Source organism: Sciurus carolinensis, chromosome 4 (genome assembly GCF_902686445.1).
Source record: "Sciurus carolinensis chromosome 4, mSciCar1.2, whole genome shotgun sequence".
Taxonomy (NCBI): Eukaryota; Metazoa; Chordata; class Mammalia; order Rodentia; family Sciuridae; genus Sciurus; species Sciurus carolinensis.
In genome coordinates, this window is record NC_062216.1 from 128,526,779 (window position 1) to 128,550,544 (window position 23,766).

At 35.8% G+C, this 23,766-nt stretch overlaps 1 protein-coding gene across 1 annotated transcript in view; it reads left to right on the top strand.

The window, feature by feature from the left end:
• Nucleotides 1-23,766, top strand: part of Frs2 (fibroblast growth factor receptor substrate 2) — a 102,391-nt gene that overhangs the window by 72,198 nt on the left and 6,427 nt on the right. The window contains 1 exon segment of the mRNA XM_047549594.1: nucleotides 23,033-23,124. Within this exon segment, the coding sequence (XP_047405550.1) occupies nucleotides 23,033-23,124 (92 nt within the window).

Here is a 23,766-nt window from a genome sequence, read left to right on the forward strand (position 1 = left end):
ATAATTCTTTTAGTGGTTATACTAGTTATTTTTAACATGTATACTTTTCTTAGGAAAAGTCTAAATAAATTATTCAGTGACTTTAACCTATTCCTGAATAATAAAGTAACTTAGAATGCTTTGATTGTCCTTCTTCCAACAAGTAACACTACTGTCTATAATCTTAATTTTAGCATATTCCTCTTCTGCATACATTGAAAATTCTAGACAAATGGTTGTTTTAAGTAATCAATCTTTGCTTAAATTTATTTGCCTACTTTACCTGGAGATGTAGCTCTGTGGTAGAGCACTTGTTAGGCATTCTTGAGACCCTTCGGTTCAATCCCTAATACTGCCAAAAAAAATTTCTTTTTAATTTATTTTACCACTTGACTGTTTTCTTGGCTCACTGTATCTTTTTAGATTTCCTTTACTTCCATGATTATTTTGTTTTCTACCTGAACTACATGCTTTAAAATTTCCTTTAGTGAAGATCTTTTGGTGAAAAAGAGACTTTACCACTGAGCTACATCTCCAGTCCTTTTTATTTGAGACAGGATCTTGCTAAGCTACTTTTAGAGAATCACTTGGTTGACATGGCTGACTTTGAACTTAACGATCCTCCTTCCTCAGCCTACTGAGTTGCCGGGATTATGGGTGTGCACCACTGTGCCTGGCTTCCTCAGCCCCTTTTAGTTTCTTAAAATTTATTTGCTTGCTTTCCTGCCTTTTTCCTTTCCTTTTCTTTTCTTTTCTTTCTTTTTTTTTTTCTTCCAGTTCTAGGGATTGAATCCAGGGGCACTTTACCATGGAGCCACATCCTCAGTCCTTTTTATTTGAGACAGGGTCTTGCTAAATTACTGAGGGTCTCACTAAGTGGATGAGGCTGGTTTTGGACTTGTGATCTTCCAGTTTTAGCCTCCCAAATCACTGGGATTATAGGTGTGTGCCACCATTTATGGTTGCCACCACCAGCACATCTGGCTCATTTTTATTTTGAGATCGGGTTCTGTTAAGTCGTCCCGGCTGGCATTGAACTTATGATACTTCCATCTGAGCCTCCTGAGAAACTGGGACTATAGGTATATGCACTGACTTTTTCCAGTCCTTTGCCTATGTTGCTTTTGAAGTTTTAATTGCCCTTCCTTTGTAAGTAATCTCTCTTTTATTTTGTTGTTTCAGAGCTATCCCCTCTTTAGTGTTCTACAGTATTATATTGTATTAAGGTGTTCTTTTTTTCTCATTTCATTATTGTTGTTGTTAATATTAATATTATTTTGTAATCTCACTTGGGTTTCTTCAAGCTTCGTGCAGGTGAGGATAATGATAATGTCTGAATAACTGGAAAGATCTTGAATAATGATGCTTATTGTTTCTATTTCTCCTTCTATAACTCACTAATAAGATATATAGTTTATTTCCATGTTCTTTACCCCTTTTCATCTTCTTCCTATTCCATAAACTCATTTTACACCTTGCTTGTAGTTATAAATTCTCAGATATTTTTCTTTTTTCTACCAGCACCAAGGTAAAGCAGGCTAGTTTGCTTGCTGTCACCTCCTGCAAAGGAGGTTTATTGCTCCTTCAGGTATATTTTGCAGGTGTAGCCCTTTGGATTTTGCAGCTATATGTAAGGAAGTCTCAGAATATATAGCCTTTCTCCTGCATTTCTTAAAAATATTTTTTTAGTTGTTGATGGACCTCTATTTTATTTATTTATATATGCTGAGATTTGAACCCAGTACCTCACGCATACTAGGCAAGTGCTCTGCCACTGAGCCACAACCCCACCTCCCAGTTTTTGTGTTTTAAAGCAGTGATGTGAAGTCACCTTTAAGTCAAAAGCTACCCTCCATAGGTTTTTACATTTGTGCTAAATTAGGAAGTAAATTTTTTTTTTCTTTTTTCTTAATTTTCTCTTAAGTAGCACCATAGATTGAGCAGTCTATTAGAGCCAGTTTGGGTAACTTACCTGCCATATTGCCAGAAGTGGATTCTTGATCCATTTGAAATGATATACATTTTAGGTAGGGTTTATCTAAGAAATATAACTCAGAATTCCAATTAGTGGGTTCTCTCATTTTAAAAAGGAAAACTTTACTCATAAGCTTGATTAATTTATTACTTTTTATATGTTTATCCTAAAATCAAATAATGTTTTTTATTTATTTGTTTATTTATGCATACATGCTCGTAATTGGACCCTGGGTCTCTTAAGTTAAGCATGAACTCTACCACTTTGCGTATACTCTCAACCTCTGTGTGTTTGAATTTCCTGCTTTAACCAATTGACTTCAGGTCTGTTTTAAATTGGAGTAAAATAGAATCTACTGAGCTTCCTTAATATCTGTCCTAGTGGAAACAATAGTGGTAGAGAACCCTTTCACGGGTAGTAACAAAGTAGGAACAGGTTAATTATACACGGGTATTCTGAATAAGATTTTTTTTTAAATGTGCCATTCATCTCTCCTTTAATGCAGGTGATATTGGTAAGTGGTGGTAGGTTGGGGAGCAGTATTGTAGGCTATCATTGTCTTACAAAATTGATTGTTAAAAGACTGCTGGTAAGCTGTCAGAACAAATGTGTGATGGCACACCAAGTATGACTATATTTAATATGAAATATAAGAAAGCTTGGTTAGGACTCTTGACCCATTTTTTTTTTTCTTTTTTTCTTTTTCCTTTTGGAGGCAGTGTTACGGGGAGCAACCTTTGCCATTTAAGAGAGGTCTTCCCTTCTGTAAGCATAGCAGCTTGAAACTGGGAAACTGTCTTACTTGAATATCTGAACACAGCTTATAGTTCTACTTTTTCTATTGAGAGAAACCCCTGAAAATGTTATTTTCTTTGAGTCTGTTAATAACATTGGAATATTTCTTCCATTTAGTCTGCTAATGTGAACAATTAACTTTGATTTTGCTACTATTAAGCCAACCTTTGATTCCTGGTATGACTACAACAAGGGATGAGGCATTACCCCTTTTATATGTTATTGGACTCACTCAGTTCTCTAACAGTTTAAGATTTTTTTCATGAATTATCACAAAAGAGATGAGTATGTAACTTCATTGTGCTTTGCTAGTCCTTTGGGATTTAGTATCAAAGTTATGCTGATTATGCCAGGGAAAGAAGGATTCTCCTTCAGAATACTTTGTTTAAACTTTTTTCTTTTACATGTTTGACAGAATTCATCTATAAAGCCAGCTGGGCTAGACTTTCATTTTAGGGGAAGGGGGCACATACTTGGGATAGAACGCAGGAGCACTTACCACCAAACTACATCTGCAGCACTCTTTAAAATTTCATTAATTAATTAATAATCAGGAGTACTTTACCTCTGAGCTACACCCTGGCCCTGAACTTGGCAATTCTCCCACCTCGACCTCCCAAATTGTTGGAATGATAGGTGTGCATCTCTGCACCTGGCTCTTTTTTTTTTTTTTTAATTTTGAGAGAGTCTCACCAAGTTGTTGAGGCTGGCCTGGAATTTGTCATCCTCCTGCCTCCTGCCTTAGCCTCCCAAGTTGCTGGGATTAAGAGGCATGCTTTTTTTGCTTGGTTTTAAGTAATTTTTAAGTGTGTTAGAGTCCTAAGACTGAAAAGTTGGCGAGCTGCTTTGTGACCTACAGAAACTATATTTGTTTTTTATTCCTGACATTATACATTTGTTGCTTTTTCCTTTTTCCAAAAAAAAGGGAATGTTTTAATTTTATATTAAAACTTAGTTCCCCTTATATTTTTGGATTGTTTTCAGAATACAGCTATTAAAATGTGATGATAAATACCCTATCAACAATTGCATTCATTTTGCAGTTCCATGTAATTAGTCTTTGAATTTATGTCTATATTTTCTTATTCATTTTCCAAGAAAAGTTAAATAAATTCAGTTAAAAACAGAGGCCCTTCCTAGAAGCAATGATACCCTTGTTAGAAGCAATTAACAAAAGATTACTTACAATCTAGGTCTTCATTTCTAAAGCCATTCTTCGTTGAAAGGAACCAGGATTCCTTGGGAAAATGGCTGATTCTAGAACTGGGTCAAGAAATTTATAAGATCAGCTCAGAGCATCCTGTGGGAGCCAAAAAAATCTCCCACAATAATGGGAGTATGTTGAAGAAACATAGGAGCCAAATGAAAGAGCTCCCAGTACCCACAATTGAAATAATTTGAACAAGAAAATAAGTAAAGTGTAAAATAGCACTGAATATAACCCAGAATTTAAAATAAATATTCATGGGTCCATACTAACATAAGTAAATGATCAAATAAATAAATGGGGAGGAGACAAATTTCCTATGCAGAAGAACTCGAAATAATTTGTCAGTAGTCTGACTTCATTAAGGTGAAATGTACCTCCCACTCCTTAAAGTGTGGACTTAATGTCTTATTGTAAGACAAATACATCCACAGAGCACATTATGGAAAAGGAGAGTGGGCAGGAGTAATTTCACAGGGAAAAATGTAACAAACACTACCTCAGATGATCAGAGTTATCAGCCATGAGAAGTCATGTTTATAGACTTATTTCAAGGTATATAGTATGATGGAAATGGTGCTTTATCTCTTTTGTTTTTCCCAAACCTGTAATCCCATTCTAATCAGGAGAAAAACATTTCAGTAGAGAAACGGTCCACAAAATACTTGACCTGGGCCAGTTACACGCCTATAACCCCAGCAGCTAGGGAAGCTGAGACAGGAGAATTGCAAGTTCAAAGCCAGCCTCCACAATTTAGCAAGGCCCTAAGTAACTCAGTGAGACCCTATCTCTAAATAAAATACACAAAAGGGCTGGGGATGTGGTCAGTGGGTCTAGTGCCCCTGAGTTCAATGCCCAGTAAACCCTACCCAACCCCTTCAAAAAAAAAAAAAGAAAAAGAAAAACCTGATGACAGCTGGGCATGGTGGGGCACACATGTAATCCCATCTCAGGAGGCTGAGGCAGCAGAATTACAAGTTCAAAGCTTTCCTCAGCAATTTAGTGAGACCTGTTTGTCTCAAAATAAAAAATAAAAAGGACTGGGGATGTCGCTCAGTGGTTAAGCATCACTGTGTTCAATCCCCAATACCTTTAAAAAAAAATTAATAGTCCTGATCACATCTTTTTGCAGAACTAAAAAGCCCATCCTGAAAGTCATATGAAATCCCAGGGTACTCCAGATAGCCAAAGCAATCTAGCAAAAGAACAAAACTGGTAGATTCACACTTCCTGATTTCAGGGACTTACTACAAAATTACAGTAATCAAAACAGTGTGTGAAACTGGAATAATGACAGGCATAGACCAATGGAATAGAGTAGAAAACCCAGAAATAAACTGTCACATACGGTAAAAGGAAAAAAAAAAATGACTTTTGACAAGAGTGCAAAGACCAATGGAATATTTAACCTTTAAAAAGAAGGAACTTATGTAACATATTAACATGTGGATGGTGGATGAATCTTAAGGATATTACGCTAAGTGAAATAAACCAGCCACAAGCTAGGCATGGTGGCACACACCTGTAATCCCAGGTACTCCTGAGGCTGAGGGAGGAAGAACACAAGTTTGATGCCACCCTGGGTAACTTAGTAAGACCCCATCTCAAAATAAAAATTTAGGACTAGGGATATAGCTCAGTTGGTAGAGAGCCTGCCTCGCATGCACGAGGCCCTGGGTTCAATAAATGAAAATTTTGAAAAGACTGGGGATGTAACTCAGTAGTAGAGCGCTTGCCTAGCACTGCAAGTTCCTGGGTTCCATCCCTAGCACAACCAAGAAAAGAAAGAAAGAAGAAAGACAAGTACTACATGAGGATTCCACTTCTCTGAAAAAAGTGCAGTGTCACAAGGTAGAATGGTGGTTGCCAGGGGCCTCGAGTAGGAAAGAATGGAGAATTATTTATAATTACACCATTATTTAATGGGTATGGAGTTTTACTTATACAAGTTTTAGAAGCAGATAGTGGTGATGGTAATGGTTATATAACATTATGAAGGTATTTAATAACAAAATGGTTAAGATGGTAAATTTTATGTTAGATATATTTTAATACCACCATAACAAAAAAGAAATAATGCAGTTGAATTCTTGACCCTGTGAATATACATATTTTGCATCAGTTTGTATATTCATCCCATCCCCCCCCTCTCTTTTTAAGTACCAGGGATTGAACCCAAGGGCGCTCAACACACTAAGATACATCCCCAGCCCTTTTTACGTTTTATTTTGAGACAAGGTCTCCATAGTTGCTGAGGGCCTAGCTTAGTTTCTTGAGGCTGGCTTTGAACATGAGATCCTCCTGCCTCAGCCTCTCGAGCTGCTGGGATTTACAGGTGTGCACCACCACGCCCAGCCCTATTCCTTTTTTTTTTTCTTTTTTTTTTTTTTTGTGGTGCTGGGAATTGAACTCAGAGCCTTGTGCTTGCAAGGCAAGCACTCTACCAACTGAGCTATCGCCCCAGCCCCCAGCCCTATTCTTGATGCAATGTATGTTTCTTGGAATTTCCCTCTGAACCAGTTCTGTCGTTAATTAATGAGTTAAATATCTTTGGCATATGTTCATTTTACTATCTTTATAAGAATCATGATTTTTACCATTTAAAATGTGTCCAAGTGGGGCACAATGTGCATGGCTGTAATACCAGGGACATGGGAGGTTGGGGCTGGAGGATCACAGGTCAGCCTGGACAACTTAGTGAGACCCTGTCACAAAACAAAACATAAAAAGAGACAGATAATGGCAGAGATGGTAAGCAGCAGTTTAACTTGGGATAAATTTTGAAGATAGATCTGAAAGGATCAATGGAGTGGATATGGAATGTGAGAGAGTGAGGTGTCAAAAATGACTTGTTTTCTTTAGATATTTATCTTAATAAAATTTACAAGTAATTCTTTTTTCCTTTAAACCATTTTTAGTTTCATAATTATTATTTTCCATTCTTAGGAATTTAGTTGGTTTGACCAAGAAATGTAAGAACTAGCGACCATGGCTCTTCTTTTTTCATAAGGTATTTTCTCCAGTGACTGTCATGTAATACATAATTACCAAATTGAGAATATCATTAACAACTTTGTCAGTCAGGGTTCTAGAAGGAACCCTATAACAGAGAACTTAATGGAGGGATTGTTTAGAGTGTGGTTAGGTTATTAAGGGAAATGAGAAAGTGAGGATGTACAGAAAGTTAACACCTTCAGGTCTAAAAGTGACTGGGAAGGGAGTGTTTACCTGAACCATCAAGAGTAGAGTGCCTGGGAAAGAAATGGAACTGCAGCCACCCTGGTCTGCTAGTATTCCACGAAGGTCTCCTAGGGCAGAGTAGGGTGGAGAATATTAGAGAATGGATTTGGAAGGAAAATGAAAAATATCTACATTGCAAATCACTTTTAAATTCTACCTTAAGACAAACACATTTATGTGCCTGAACTTTAAAAAAGGAAAGACAGAAAATAAATTTTTTAGCAGTAGAAAGTTAGAAAAACTAAGTTGGGTAGGTTTTAATGCCATTAAAAACCACTCTAGGGCTGGGATTGTAGCTCAGTGGTAGAGACTTGTGTACCACATGTGAGGCACTGGGTTCGATCCTCAGCACCACATAAAAATAAAGTATTATATCTATCTACAACTAAAAATATATTTTTAAAAAACTCTGAAATTTGGTGGAGACTTAAAACGTTTTATATCATATTAAATGTTTTACTTTGGACTAATGAAGATAAAAATGCCTTATGTGCTTTACTTAGAATTAATTGACTAATTTTTAAAACTTCATAGAACTATTAGTTTATAAATTTTTAAAAGCCATTTTATATCTTTTCCTTTATTTCCTTTAATGCTAAGTATTTCAGATTTAATTTAGCTCTTGAAATTCACTTCATTTTCAAGGAAGCTCAGGTCATCTCATTCATATTCTTACCTAGTAGTGGAATTTACTGAGACACTGTTAGTGATTGGGAACTCAAAAATTAAAAAGAGAACAAAATCCTTTGTTAGATGGAAATTTGTTTTATTCCTAAGTACTTCTGTGGTTTGGTATTAAGAAGTCTTTTTCAGGAGCAAGTCAAGACCATGATTCCATAAGACAAATTTGAAGACAACTCTCTGTTCTGTTCTTCCAAACTCATACTAAATATTATTTTCTCCAAACTAAGCCTGGTTTCTGCAGTCTTAACCTTAATGATTTAACCCTATTCATCCTTTGCTCTTTCTTTCCTAGGTTTCTGATACCACACTCTTCAGGAGGTTTTTCTCTTGCTGCTGCGTTTCTGCTTTTTCTTCTCCTCCCCACTCCCCAGCGCTTCCCCCGCCCCCCTCCAGGGGTAGTGGTTGTTGCTGGTGGTGCTGCTGCTGCTGGATTGTTGTCATTGTCATCAGAACCGGCCAAAGGACATGCTAGCCAAGAGCTCTGCCATTGTACTAGCTACATCCCCTCCCCTGCTTGCTTCTTGAACAGTGAATGTCCAGATTTTTTGTGACCTTCTCTTCCTCTGCAGTTTCCTTAAATGTTTCTGGGTTTTAGCAGGTCTTACTTTCCTTCTCACTCTTAACACCTTGTCCCATGTCTTGAATCTATAAGCTGCACTGCACCCAGATATTTTTCTTACCGCCAACCTAGTTTTCAGTTTGCCTGCTGAACATCTCCACTTACATATCTCACAGGTATCACAGTACATTTAAAATTGAATGTATGTGCTTCTCTAAACCTTGTTTTCTTTCTGTGTTCCTTTGCTTAGTGAATATATATATTTGCTGTGTGTTTTCCGTGACACCTACTTTTCTTCCCATTGTAACCATTCATCAGATGTTATTGATGCTAGTTCCCAAGCGTTACTCTAATTCATCCTCATTTCTCCATTTTCATTGTTCACTTCTCTAATTAACCCTCACGGTTATTACTGCAACAACTTTCAAATCTGTAGTGGGTGGTGGGAAGTGTTTTTAACTTGCCTATGAGGAAATGTAGATTCAGAGAGGGTAAGTAAGAACTTAGATCTCTCTAGTCTCAAAGCCCATATTCTTACTACACTGTGCTGCCTGCTCTGCTGGTGTTATTAGAGATTGATAATGCCTCCTACTGGAGAAATTTTGAATATTTAAAAAGAAATCCTTTTTTATTTTAGATTCTAGTATTGTATTTAAAGTACATTTAGGTAGTACACAGGTTATACATACCATTGGTCAGTTATGTTAAAATAAAAATCTTGTCCAAGCAGTATTGTACCTTCTATTTAGAAAGTCTAATAATTTCAGGGACTTCAAAATTGTAATTTGCATGTGGAAAATATAAAAATTTTAAGGGTTTGGCATGAATATTTTATATACATAATTGTATGAAACTTCAATTCTTTGTAGCTAACTCTTGAATTAAGCTTAAAGATTTTATTAGAGAGGATTTAAAGGAGACTGTATTAGTATTCAAAATAGTAAAAATAATTAATGTCGTAGCCTTATACCCAAGAATTACTATTTTAGTGATATCTGTTTTCTTAAACATTACAAATAATGGAAATTAAACACAAAGGCTTCTGATGCTTGAAATGACATAAAACTCATGAAGTAAAGGCCAAACACTTTAATTTAACATGCAAGACCCCTTTTGACTCTGAGTATAGGCCCTCATTTTGCACCTTACTAAGTATAATAAGTTTGGGTATCTGATTAGAATTCACAACGATTCAAAAGAGTAAAAAAGAATGCACATACATGGTTATTAGTAGCAATTATAGCAACTACCTATACTGTCAGCTGAGAATGAGGGTGACTTATAAACAAAGAATTAAAAACTACTTTTAAAAAACAACACAACACCCAGAACTGACTACTTAGACCCATTTCAGGAGGAGCGAACAGATTAATCTTTATCAATCACCCTGTCTCCACCATTACAACTTGGAAAAATTCTTTGTCAAAGTGCAGTCTTTCTAATCCCATGTAATAAAATTGCTAAGACATTTTGCCCTGGAAGTATCAGGAAAAAAGTTTGGTGATAAGTATGTGTCACAATCTGAAATAGAAATTTGATTTTGTAATTCCAGTGATCTGTAATATCCTGATAATTCTTCCCATGTTACTAAATGACATCAGGCCAGAGGGTTGATGAATGGGAATAAGAGGTAGGAATGTGTTTTTCGAAAGAAATGGGAGAAAAACTTAGGAAACACATTATGATTCTAAAGACTGTTTCTTAAAAGTTCTTAGTAGGCAGTTGTGCATCAGGCTTCCAGCTGCATTATTTTTGTTTGAAACAAACAATAACAAAAAGCAGACTGTGTAACTTTGTATTAGGGGGCATTTTCAGACATTCACCAAGACTCAGCATAACTTTGCTGGCTCTGGGCACCTTGAGCCTGAGAGTAGATGTTGCATTTCTGCATATTGGCAAGTTTCCAGCATTTACTAATTACGTTGTGCCTAAATTCTTCTGGCAGTTTCTCTTGGCTGCTGCATTCCTCATACTTTGTCTTAACCTGTTTTGTGTAGTCTGCCTTTAGGCTCTGCTTAGATATTTATAGATATTCTTTCTAAAGAAATCTTTAATTAGCATTGATATGTATATTCTTTAGTTAATAATTTGATTATGGAAGTAATTCACCCTATAGAAGATATAAAGAGAAAAAAATGCCTTTTATTCTACTTCCAAGTGAACCGATTTAACATTTCGGTATGTGTTAGTCTTTTTTCCTTCATTTAGGTATGGGGGTGGTGCTGGGGAGAGAAAAATAAATGTAAAGTGTTATTTCTTTAAGTGCAAATCCTCCAAAAATTGCTACTGGATATGAAGAGTAATTTTTAAAATGAACATTTTTTAGAACAAATTTAGAATCACAGAAAGGTTGCAAATACAACACATATATCCTGTATATCTTTCTCTCAGCTTCCTCTATGTAACGTCTTACTTAACCATGAAACATTTGTTAAAAGTAATAATTAACACTGGTACAGTACTGTTAACTAACTACAGACTACAATATTTGAATTTCACCAGTTTTCCAACTAATGTCCCTTTCTAGTCTCAGGATCCAACTTAGGATACCATGTTGCATTTAGAGTTTTGTCTTAATAACAATTTTACTCCTTTTTTCCTGCTTTTTTCCATATTATGAACATTTTTCTTTGTCATTAAGTAGTCTTTGAACAATGAATATGATCCCCTGAGTTTGGAAAGAACAGATTTATAGTAAATTTTACTTTATTAACAATATATTCAGTTTTGGAAAATACCTTTTTATTTACTTTAATGTTATCTTTCATTAATTTTTTTTTTTTTTTTTTTTTTTTTAGTTCTAGGGTAAGTATATTATATAAAAAGTGAAGATGCCTAGTGATTTTCTTATATATTTTTTAGTATTCTGTTGATGATATTGAGCTTGGGAGGCTGAGGTAGGAGGATCACAAGTCCAAAGCCAGTCTTAGCAATTTAGCAAGACCCTAAGCAACTTAGCAAGACCCTGTCTCAAAATAAAAAACAAAAAGGGATGGGAATACAGCTCAGTGTCCAGTGCCCCTGGATTCATTTCCTTGCCACCCCCTTCCCAAATATATATAGTTTAATATTGAATGATTTATATATTTAATATAAAGTTTGAAATTAGAGTAACTCACATTTATAGTTTGTTTTAAAGAATAAAGCCACAGGCCAATTTTTTTTTTAAGAAGTATTAGTACCATGCTAAGGAAAATATTGTAAAATTCATACTTAGTGTTTTACCTCTTCTTATCATTTACTTCAGTAAAACTTCATTAGCTAAAAATCTAAGTGTATTTATGGAATAAACGGAATTGACTTTAGTTCTTCAGCGAGTATAGTAAGAAGAATATGGTATTTATTTGAGAAATAGCAGTTTGCATTTCACAATATTTTTTAGTAAATATTAATTGGCTTACAGATTTTCTGTAATGTATGACTTTTCCTAAGTTAAGTTTTTATCATGTTTAGTCTTACTAGATTAGTGACTATTAGCAAGTTTACAAACTAGATGCATATGACTATTCACTTTTTTTGGGGGGATGAGTACCAGGGATTGAACTCAGGAGCACTTGACCACTAAGCCACATTCCCAGCCCTAGTTTGTATTTTACTTAGAGACAGGGTCTCAATGAGTTGCTTAGTGCCTCGCTTTTGCTGAGGCTGGCTTGGAACTCGGGATCCTCCTGCCTTGGCCTCCCTAGCCACTGGGATTACAGGCGTGTGCCACCGTGCCCAGCTTATTCACTTCTTAATTTGATGCCTTTATAAGAATTAGTATATAGAAATCATTACTGAGTCAAAGAATATAAACTTGAGGTGTTAGAATACAATTTATAGAAAATGTACTATCTCTATAACATCAAATGTTTTCATTCACATTTTCAGAGTTAGCAATAAATGCTTTCTGGAGAATTCCTGTATTTTCTTACTAGTGCTTTGCAACACATCTTTTTTTCTGTGTTGCAATCTGAAGTTTTAGTGGAGAGAGCTACGTTATCATCACTTTGATGTTGCTGGAGGACAGTTTGATTGTTCTGTACATATTTTTATATTGCAACCACTTTGTTTTGTTGAGAGAGTTCCAAATGTTGATGGTATTTTTTCTTGGGATTGAAAAGTATGGGATTGTTGACTCTGGTATCGAATACATTATTGAATTAACTAAGGCAGAGTTAATTCAAACCCAGACTCATTTACTGGGTTTGCACATTTCTTAGGGCAGAGTTATGGGTGCTCAGATTTAATTGTAAATTTTATCACAGCGTTTCTAGACAAAAGTATCCTCCAAAGTTATATATTACTCCAGGATTGAATTGTGACCAGCATTATTAAAGGTAGAGGTTGTATTTTATATCACATTCCATTTTGCTTTTTCTTATATTATTTTGTGGCAAGTCATTGTGATAGCATCTTCTCAGTATTTGCTAAATATACACGTGAAATTGTTTTATACACACACACACACACACACACACACTTACAGAGGAATCTGTTTTATTTCTAGCCTAAAAATCAAAATGTGTGATTGAAAGTGAAGATTCACTGTAAAATAGGGAACGAAAATGGATGACTATTTTAGGTTTGGAAGGCAGGGGAAATCTGAGGATCTGAGGTCCTGGATGTTACCTGTGATGATACTGCAAGTCCAGGTGTTTGCAGGACAGGTGGGAGGCGGTTTATGTTTATAGAGGGATGCTGTGTCTTGAAGGTTAGACTTTGAGCACCACAGATAGAAAAGCAGCACAATTAATTTATTCTTAACCAGTTGTAAGTTCAATTGCCTATATATATAATCTTGAAAAGTATTTGGTAGGACATTAGTGGGAACTTTTAAGATTGTAAGGGAAAATGTGAACTTCCCTCAGTAATGCAGACCTAACCCTTCATGAGATGTTCACGTGCCTGCCTCTCTACTTACTTTGTAGTACTTTCCCATACATTCCAGTTTTAAGGAACTGCAATGTACCTGCCTACTCTTAGAGTAAGCCTTTTTTTTTTTTTTTTTTTTTTTTTTTTTAAGGCTTGTGTGCTTTTTTGCACGCATTCATCTTGTTTTGCATTGCCCCTTTCTTTGCTAACTTTCACCCATCTTTCAGGACATAACTTAGGTATCATCTTTCCCAGGAAGTTTTCCTTGATACTTCTCTTTCTTTCTCATAGCACCAGTGCATGAGTCACCAGTTCTGCAAGGTATTCATTTTCTTGTCTCTGTCTCTGTCTCTCTCTGTCTCTCACTAAATAGTAAGCCCTTTGGGACTGGGGAATGTGTTCTTATCTTTATTTCTAGCATTCAGGCCAGTGCCTGACAGAAAGTAGGTATTAAGAACATACTTGTTGGAAACCAAACAAGGTAGTGCATGCCTGTAGTCCCAGCTTATTGGGAAACTGAGGTGGGAGGTGCTCTTGAGCCCAGGAGTTTGAGACCAGCCTGAGCAACTCAGTGAGACCCTGCTAAAAAAGTGGGTGGGGGAATACTTATTGAATGTTGTGGTGTGCATGCAGAAGTGAATGAATTCATTTTTTATTCCCTTCTTAGCATTGATAATTGTTTACAAATCACTTTTATCTACTAAGTAACTTTTGTTAGCTTAATTTAAGCAACTTTATCTGAAATAAAGAAATACTACTTTAATGTTTTAGATTTATCTGCCCAAAAATGAATTGATGATAGTTTATTTGTAAGCTTGTGTTTGATCTTTCTTGATCACCCTGGTTTTATTTGTGCCTTACAGAGAAAACAAATGAGAGGAATCTGGTTTACCTTTCAGTACAAGAAATTTAGAGTAGACCTAAAGAGTTTCCAAAAAATAAATGACCAAATACTGAAATGACTTATAAGTAATGTAATTAATTTTTCCAAGAGTTAGAAAAGGCTAGATAGGTATTATTATGAATTGCAAAGTAGTTCACCAACATTGTCTTGAAAATAAAAAAAAACTAAAGGAAAAGAGATCTGTTAACAGATAGATGCTTAAAATTACCCTTTAATTTTTATGTATGTGTCTACTTTTAAATTTCAGCTAACATGAAAACTGTTGCATACATCCTTGCTTTTCACATAATAACTCTGGTTTAGGTAACTGGAAGAATATAATGAGGATCTTTTCTTGGCTTTTTTGTTGTAAGTCTTCTTTAGATTAATATCAATAAATCTTTATCAATGTTAAGAATAAATAGAAAATTAATGTATACAAATAAAAAAGGCCTCCCCAGTGGTTTAAAAAACCAGCCAGACCACTGACAGAAAAAACAAGAGATTTTGAGTGCTATTCTCATGAATTTTAAATGTAATTTAACATGGCAGTTTCTCTCAAAATCTAGAGTTACATTTCTGTCCTTCTAACTATAGATATTCTGTGCTGACTGTATTTGAACAGAACTACTGTAGTATAAGCCAGATTTGCCCTTGGTGTTAGTGAAACTGAAAGAGCAAATATGCCTTTCTAAGCACCAAATATATAATCACACTTGTGAATAGAGTTCAGTGTTCTTTGCTTGTCATTCTGCAGAAATCTTTTGGAATAATTTAGGATAGCTTTACTAAATTTATTAATGTAACACTTGTTATAAGGAAGGTGCTTAATTCCTAGGCTCCTGGTGCTTATAGTACTGAAGGCGGCTTTGTGATTCAGGAGACAGGATTTTACCTGGAGTGGTGATATAATAAAGCTGTCTTTCTAAATGTCTTTTTTTCCCCTAAATATCTTTACATCCAGAATTTATTTGGTTTTCATAGTAATGCTATTAATAAGTAGGTGTTCTAACCTTAAAAATGAAGGAATATAGGCACAGAAAAGTTAACTGACTGCCAAAGGCCTACAGCATTGCTTTATGATATTATTGTTATTTCAATAGCTAACATGTACTGAATACTTACAATATACTAGGCACTATTTTAAGCTTTTTACATATAAAATTAATAAGAGGTAGGGTTTTAGAGTCTGATCAGGATTTAAGCCTGGCTCTTCCTCTCATCAGCTACTGATCTTGGGAAAACTAACCTTTTAAAGCCTCAACTTCCTCATTTAGTGCTTGGTAATAATAGTAGTATCTATTTCATGAGGTTGTTTGGATTAAATGAGCTAATCTGAACGACTATATGCCCAGCATACAGTAAAAACTTTAAAATCAGTTTGCTGTAGAAATATAATGGTGTTATAGACAGTATTTCTTGGCTTCTTGATAATTTTCTTGGTAAAATCATGGTATTTTTGAGTACATATTATAGTTGATGCTGTTATATATACCTATTTTTACAGAAAAACATCCGTGTTACAACTATAAGATTTTAGCTCCAATTCTTCAAAAACCTAGGGATGGAACCACCCAGCTATCCTGCTCCTTGGTATTTTCCCCAAAGATCTAAAATCAGCATACCACAGGCACATCAATGTTTATAGCAGCACAATTCACAGTAGCTAAATTTTGGACTCAACCCAGATACCCATCACTAGATGAATGGATTAAGAAATTGTGGCATATAATACAGTAGAATTCTACTCAATCATAAAAAAGAATGAAATGATGGCATTTGCCAGTAAATGGATAGAAATGGAGAATATCATAATAAGTGAAATTAACCAAATTCAGAAACTCAAAGGTTGAATGTTTTCTCTCATAAACAGAAGCTAAAATAAAATAAAGGGGGAGGGAAGGATAAGAAAACATAAAGAATCAATTGAATACAAACTATAAATGAGGGAAAAGAAATGAGGTAAAGTAGAGAAAAGAGAATGGGAGAGGGTAGAGAGGACAGAAGGAGAAGGAAGGGGATCCTGAACTGAAATTGAATTCCATGCATATGCGTTTGTCAGGATGAACCCAACTTATGTAGAACCATAAAGCTCTAATAATAAAACAAACAAAAAAGATTTTAGCTCCAGCTGGACTCGGTGGTACATGTCTGTAATCCCAGTGACTCGGGAGGCTGAGGCAGGAGAATCCCAAGTTCAAAGCCAGCCTCAGCAATTTAGGCCCCAAGCAATGTAGGAAATTAAATTTAATTTTAAAAGGGGGCTGGGGGTGTGACTCAGTGGTTAAGTACCCCTGGTTTTAATCCCCAATACAAAAACAACCGAGTTTAGATTTTGGCTCCAAATAATACCTATAACTCTCTTCTCTTTCATTACTTCCATATTACCTTTTGGGACTCAAAGATGGGTAAGAAGTCATGAAGAATATCTGAGGCGTCTGTATTTTTTTTTCCTTGCTTCTTTTTTTAAAATTTATTATTTATTGTAAACAAATGGGATACATCCTGTTTCTCTGTACATGAAGTAGAAGCATACCATTTTTGTAATCATACATTTACATAGGGTAATGGTGTTTGATTCATTCTGTTGTTTTTCCCTCCCACCACTCTTTTCCCTCTATACAGTCCCTCCTTCCTCCATTCTTGCCTCCCTTCCACCCCCCATTATGTGTCATCATCCACCTTATCAGCGAGATCATTCGTCCTTTGGTTTTTTGAGATTGGCTTATCTCACTTAGCATGATATTCTCCAGTTTAATACATTCGCCTGCAAATGCCATAATTTTATTCTTCTTTATGGCTGAGTAATATTCCATTGGGTGTATGTGTGTATATATATATATACATACACAGTTTCTTTGTCCATTCTTCAACTGAAGGGCATCTAGATTAGTTCCACAATCTGACTATTATGAATTGAGCAGCTGTGCACATTGATGTGGCTGCATCACTGTAGTATGCTGATTTTAAGTCTTTTGGGTATAGGCCAAGGAGTGGGATAGCTGGGTCAAATGGTGGTTCCATTCCAAGTTTTCTAAGGAATCTTTACACTGCTTTCCAGAGTGGCTACACTAATTTGCAACCCCGCCAGCAATGTATGAGTGTGCCTTTTCCCCCACATCCTCGCCAACACCTGTTGTTGCTTGTATTCTTGATAATCGCCATTCTAATTGGGGTAAGGCATCTGTATTCTAAAGTCCAACCGAGGATACCCATTGCTCCAATGACTTATGTTCTTACCAAGAGTACTTTGCTATGTCAGTTTGGAACTCAGACTGTGTTCTTGTAGAAAGAATCCTTAAGGCAGGAAGTCCTTTAATTCCTGACACAACTGACATGCCAGATATTTACACTGAAAAACAGTTAAATCAAGCAAAAACTCCACAATACTTTGGCAGTGCTAATAGTCAAAATAATTAAACAATGAACTAAGTAAATGTTAATCCTCAGAAAGAGGTCAGAATAAAAATTTTCCAGATTAAAATAGGGACATTTTAATATTTTCAAGAATTTTATAGGTTAGTACGCTGATTCTTTAATATGTTTAATTTTATTTCAAAACTTTCAACTTTCTTTGTGTTTGAGTTAGAGGTGAGTCACTCTCATTTCCCTTAATCTTACTTCGTATCCTTAAACTCATTTCAGGATGGAGGTTAGAAAATTTCTATGTGTAAGTGGAAAGCAAGGAAAAAAGGTTTTCCTGAGTTAATTGACTGAAAGCTTTTACAAGAGGGAACCAGACAAAAAGTATACATTTACATAAGAGAAGTGATTTATGGTAGATTTATAAGCATGATATATATTTAAGCTTCTGGAGAATAGAACGAGATACTATAGAAGAGGCACTGGGTTGCTACCAGCCTGAAAGTGAGATATAACAGCAGTTCACAGTGGGTGTAAGCAAGCACCTGGCATGCTGATAGGGTGTTTGAAGTCCAGAGTTGAAAGTTTGTTGTGTTGGTGCATGATTTTGGAAATGTTCATTTTGGCTATGGATCAGATTTGTTAACTCTATTTAGTAGGTAGGTTGAAACGAGATTCTTCCTGTAACTCCTAGCTCAGTGCCTATGTTTGCATAAGTTTGGTTTTTCTTTGTGAAAAAGTTGACTGAAAAATTTCCAAAACTGGGGCTGAAGTTGTGGCTCAGTGGTAGAATGCTTGCCTAGCATGTGAGAGGCACTGGGTTTGAATCTCAGCACTGCATATAAAAAAAGTAAAAGTCCATTGACAAATAAAAAATATATACATATCTATATATTTTTTTAAATTCCAAAACTATGTTGAATAGTCTTATAACTTTAATCTATTGCTGTAATGTCACTATGCTGCTGTGATTCTCTGACATGCTTTTTCTTACTAGTTTCTGATTAACTTCTGGTTCTGGGGAATCATGTGGAATAGTAGATATGGAGGGTGGATTCTAAAGAAATGATGGCAAGTGAGGTTTAGGAAAAGTGAACAGCATTGGAGAATTAGTCTACCTCTGGCTAAAATATAGGGGTTTAGAGCTGGAGTAGGTCTTGAATATGGTTTAATATAACCCTCATTTATGGCTTAGGCTGTAAGTATGCAGAAGTGAGTTATCCAGTGTCATAACTATAGTGGAGAAACCAGACACATCACAGAATTTGGACTATTGCATTTTTTATACTTTTTTTAAAAAAATGCTAACATGTACACATCATTAATTTTAAATATATATCTTATTAAAGAATTTTTGATTTTTGGACTTCGGAATTTGTTTAAATAAATTAACTGAGCTAATAATGCTATCAGAAATCTCATAAAGGAGCTGGGCACAGTGGTGCATGCCTGTAATCCCAGTGATTTAGGAGGTTGAGGCATGAGGATTTGTAATCCCAGTGACTTGAGAGGCTGAGGAAGTTTGAGTTCAGCCTCAGCAACTAAACGAACTCCTAAGCAAACTTAGTGAGACCCTGTCTCAAAATAAAAAATAAAAAGGGCTGGGGATGTGGCTCAGTGGTGAAGTGCTTCTGGTTTTAATCCCTAGTAACCACCCCACCCCTATCCCCCACTCCCCCCAAAAAAATTCTCATAAGAAAAATTATTATTTTAAAAGAAATAAGAAATTCTCAACTTTTTTCTACTATTTTTAGGTTAAGTCAGCAAACAAAGAAAACATGGTATTTTGAAGTATGATTAAACTCCTGATGCAGCAGCAGAGGCTAAGAATATTAATGGCCAGATCTAGGTAAGTTAAAATTACCTTAAGAAAAAAGGACCCAATTCCACAACTTAATGTTTTTTTAAATTGGAGAATTTAATGTATTTGATATTGTTGTTCTTTTTAGATATACATGACAATAGAGTGTATTTTGACATACATACATGCAGTATAACTTCCCATTCTTGTTGTTGTAAATGATGTGGAGTTAGACTGGTCATGTATTCATATGTGAATAAAGGAAAGTTATGTCTGATTCATTCTACTATCTTTCCTGTTCCCACCCCACACACACACACAATGTTTTCTTGAAAGCAACCACTTTGTCTCCTATTTGGTGACTCCCCCACCTCCAAAGAATAAGGACAAATGATTTTAATTAAACTGAGACAGTATATACTAACTTAAAATATTCAGCAGATTCATTGCATTATCAGTCTTCCCAAGCAGAAGCTACCTTTTGTTCTTGAATATATCCTAGTTTCCTTTTTGAGTGTGCATAACAAGAGCATTTGCATTTTTGCTGAGTTGTGGACTTAGAGAAGTGATGCTGATGAAATCGGATAGTTTTTCATTAAGTGTTTCATTAAGATAGTTTTAGTGCATATTATTAAGTCTCAACTCATATTTAGTCTCCAAATATTAATCTAGTGGTCATAAATACAAAATAGCTAGCATCTATCCTTTCCCATTGCCTAGGATTTGTGGTTCAAGAGAAGTAGGTGGTGTCAATGGGAAGGACCTCGGGTTGTAGCTCAGTGGCAGAGCATTTGTCTAGCATGTGCAAGGCACTGGGTTTGATCCTCAGCACCACATAACAATAAATAAACAAAGGTATTGTGTCCATCTTTAAAAAAAAAAAAAAAGAGTCAGGGAAGTAAATAAGTTTCACTTTTTAAAAATCTCTACTGAGACTTAGGGATGTGACTCTAGTAAAATACCTTTGGATTCAATCCCTAAGAACAAAATAATGAGCAGATAAAGTAAGTAAGAAAGGAAGTTTTTTAAAAAGAATGTGAGGGTTCCTCCTTCTAGTAGTTGGAAGATGGACAACTGCCTGTATTCTAGCAGTTTCAGTTCCTCACTCATACCAAACCCATTAGTTGTTTTTGTTTTGTTTTGTTTTTGGTACTGGGGTTTGATCTGATTCTCCAGTTCTTTTCATTTTGAGACAGGTTCTTGCTAAGCCGCTGAGGCTGTTGTGTTCTTTTTCTGTTTCCATTTTCTTTTAGTTAGCCCTCGTCTTTCTTTTAACTTCTTTCCTGACCAAGCCTGATGATCTGTCACTTCAAACTCAGGCACTGCCAACATCTTTCAGTTCCTTTGCCCTCTTATCTCTGACCCTGGACTGCAGAGCATAGCTAACAATCTGTATAATCTTGCTCTGTATCCTGCACTGAGCTCTCATAGCTTACTTAGTCCAGCTACCTTTTGGGGGGCGGGTAGTTCTTTGAGGACTAATCCTACCAGTCTCTACAAATCCCTCATTATGCAAGCCTTTCATTCTGTTTTACAATAGATATTTAGGATGATAAGTGTTATCTACTTCAGCTTCTCTTTATGCTCTACCCATCTTATTTCTTCCCTGGGCCCACAGAATTCTACTCATATTCTAATACAAGGTTGATTATAGTGCATTGTTTACTTACATCTCTTTCTCTCCCTTTAGACTTACTGCTCTTCAGAGGTACAAGCGTTGACTTAATCACCATTGCACCATGATACATAGGTGTGCATTGTTAGAGCAAAATATCATGAATCTTAACTAACTTTACTGGATAGTATACTTTTCATCTTCTTAATACTTAAGTCTGCCAGGCATTCTTAGTTTTTGTTCAGTAAAGCCCTGTTCAGATCACAAAGGAACTAAAACACCTCCTGTGTGCTAAGCATTGTGTTGGCACTAGGAATGCAAGAACAAATAAGGTCTGCCTCTGCTAACAGTGAAAGGAGAACAACAGATAAACAAACTGCCTCTCACAGTTTCTACTCAAAACAGTGTGATAGATGCTGTGGTATGGGAAGCCCAGGATGTGTTGAGGCGGATGCATAAGAAGTCTAAATCACCTGCTTGGTTGGAGCCAAAAAGAGTTCCTAGAGGCACTGCATTCCACATCTTGAGAAAGGGAAGAAGCAAAAGGAGAGTGGTTGTAGAATGATGTGAGAAAATAAGATTCTCTGGGGAAACTGTAGCTTGTTCAGTCCGACTAGACTAAGGGTAGGGTTTAAACAGATGTCAGGGAGAGTTAAGACTGGACCTGTTGACCAAATTTTGAAGGACCTTATGCCATACTGAAGAATTTTGAATTTTATCCTGGAAGTGGTAGAGAACCACTAAAGAATTTTAAGCATGTTTCAGTCAGATTTATGTTCATGTTTTGTAGCTCCTGTGTTTCCTTCCTTCTCCCTTTTCAACTGTTGTCACATTCATTCTGATTCTTTCCTGTTTAGAAGTGTTACTTTGAATTTTTCTTGTTTGTTCATTTGGGATGCTCTTAAACACTTAAAATTGTCTATATAACTTCTTAATGCTAATCTTCTGTGGGAAAGAATTTTATAAATATACTTATTCATTCTGCCAATATTCTCTGTGTAACAGTACTGCTTGAATTTTGAGTTGGTCTTCTCTCTTACTAATGTACTATGCCAAATTGATGTTGTGTCTTATTTATCACTGAACTCTTTTCGTGTCTTGAGGGTACATAAGAGATCCTATAATGACTAACAAGAATCAAAAGCAACTGGGTATTGTGGGACATGCCTGAATCCCAGCAACTCAGGAGGCTGAGGCAGGGAAATCACAAGTTCCAAGATCAGCCTCAACAATTTATTGAGACCCTGTCTCAAAAATAAAAAAAGGGCTGGGGAATGTAACTCAGTGGTAAAAAACTCCTAGGTTCAATCTCCAGTCACCCCCTCTCCCCAAAAAAAGCCTACCTAGCTAAAAGTCTAGCATCTTTTGGCAATTGCTTTAAAAGGACATGAAATTCCTGATGAGATATAAAGGATTAATTATGTGATGAACTCTTAAATAACAGTACATTAATTATTTAAATAGTATTAGTATCAGATTATAAATTGGTTTGTTTTTTAGGTAATTTTAAAAATAAGTGACAGATTTTGCAAATTAAACTGGAAATTTGAGATTTCTGTCACGTCTGCTTTACAAAATTTGTTCTTATTGTCACTGAACAAAAATGACCAACTAGTTGTGTGAAATTTAGCTTCAGCCGTAAACCTTGTTGGAGCTTATTTTTTTTTCTGCATCAAAATATTATACTTTGGAGATGAGACAGTGAAACTCATTGATCTATACAGTTAATATGCATTCATAATTATAATTAAAAATATTATGCCGTGTTAGGTGATTTTTTTCTTTTCCCCATACTGGGGATTGAACCCAAGGTCTCATACATACTAGGGAGGTGCTCTACTGATAAGCTACATCCTCAGTCCTTTTTAAAATTTTTATTTTGAGGTAGGGTTTGCCAGGTTACTCAGGTTGGTATTAATTAAACCTGGAATCCTTCTGCTTCAGCCTCCTGAATAGCTAGGATTATGGGTGTGTACTGCTGGGCCTGGCTATGTTAGATGATTTCCAAAGTCCTTTTCTGTTTTATGGTTTTTATATTCTGTGCCAAATAATTTTCTCCAAATTACTTTTCATGTAGTGCTCACATGGTCTTCTGAAGAAGCCATGGGTAGCTGTTGTAGCTGTCCAGATAAAGACACGGTCCCAGATAACCATCGGAATAAATTTAAGGTCAGTAAAATCGGTTGAGCTATGTATCTCACCACCTACTTGGATGTATTTCTTTTACTTAATATAGCTTACCTTTTCATTTTTATCACAAGACTCTCATTTCCTTTTTTTCCATTTTGCCTTTTCTTGTTTGAATAAATAATGATTATTTTCTTACTGACAATATGGAATTGTTTAGTCCATTTTTCATTAATATGACGAAATACTCGAGGCTGATTAATTATAAAGGAAAGAGGTTGTTTTAGCCAACTCTTTTTACTGCTGTGACCTGACAGGAACAATTTTAGAGGAGGAAAAGTTTGTCCCTCTCAGTTTTAGAGGTCTGAGTTTCAACTCCATTGCTGTGGGCCTAAGGCGAGGCATAATAACATCATGGCTGAATGGTGTGGAGGAGGAAACAGCCCAGGACAGGCCTTCAGGAAGCAGAAAGAGAGACACTGCAGAGCAGGGACAAAGTATATACCCCAAAGGCATGTCCCTAAGACCCACCTCCAGCCACACACTGTCTACAATGTACTGATTAGTTTAAGAGTTATGGCCCAGTCATTTCGCCTCTGATCTTTCTGCATTGTCTCACACATGAGCTTTTGGGGGATGTCTCATCTCTAAACCATAAGGGAGGTTTATTTAGTTCACAGTTTT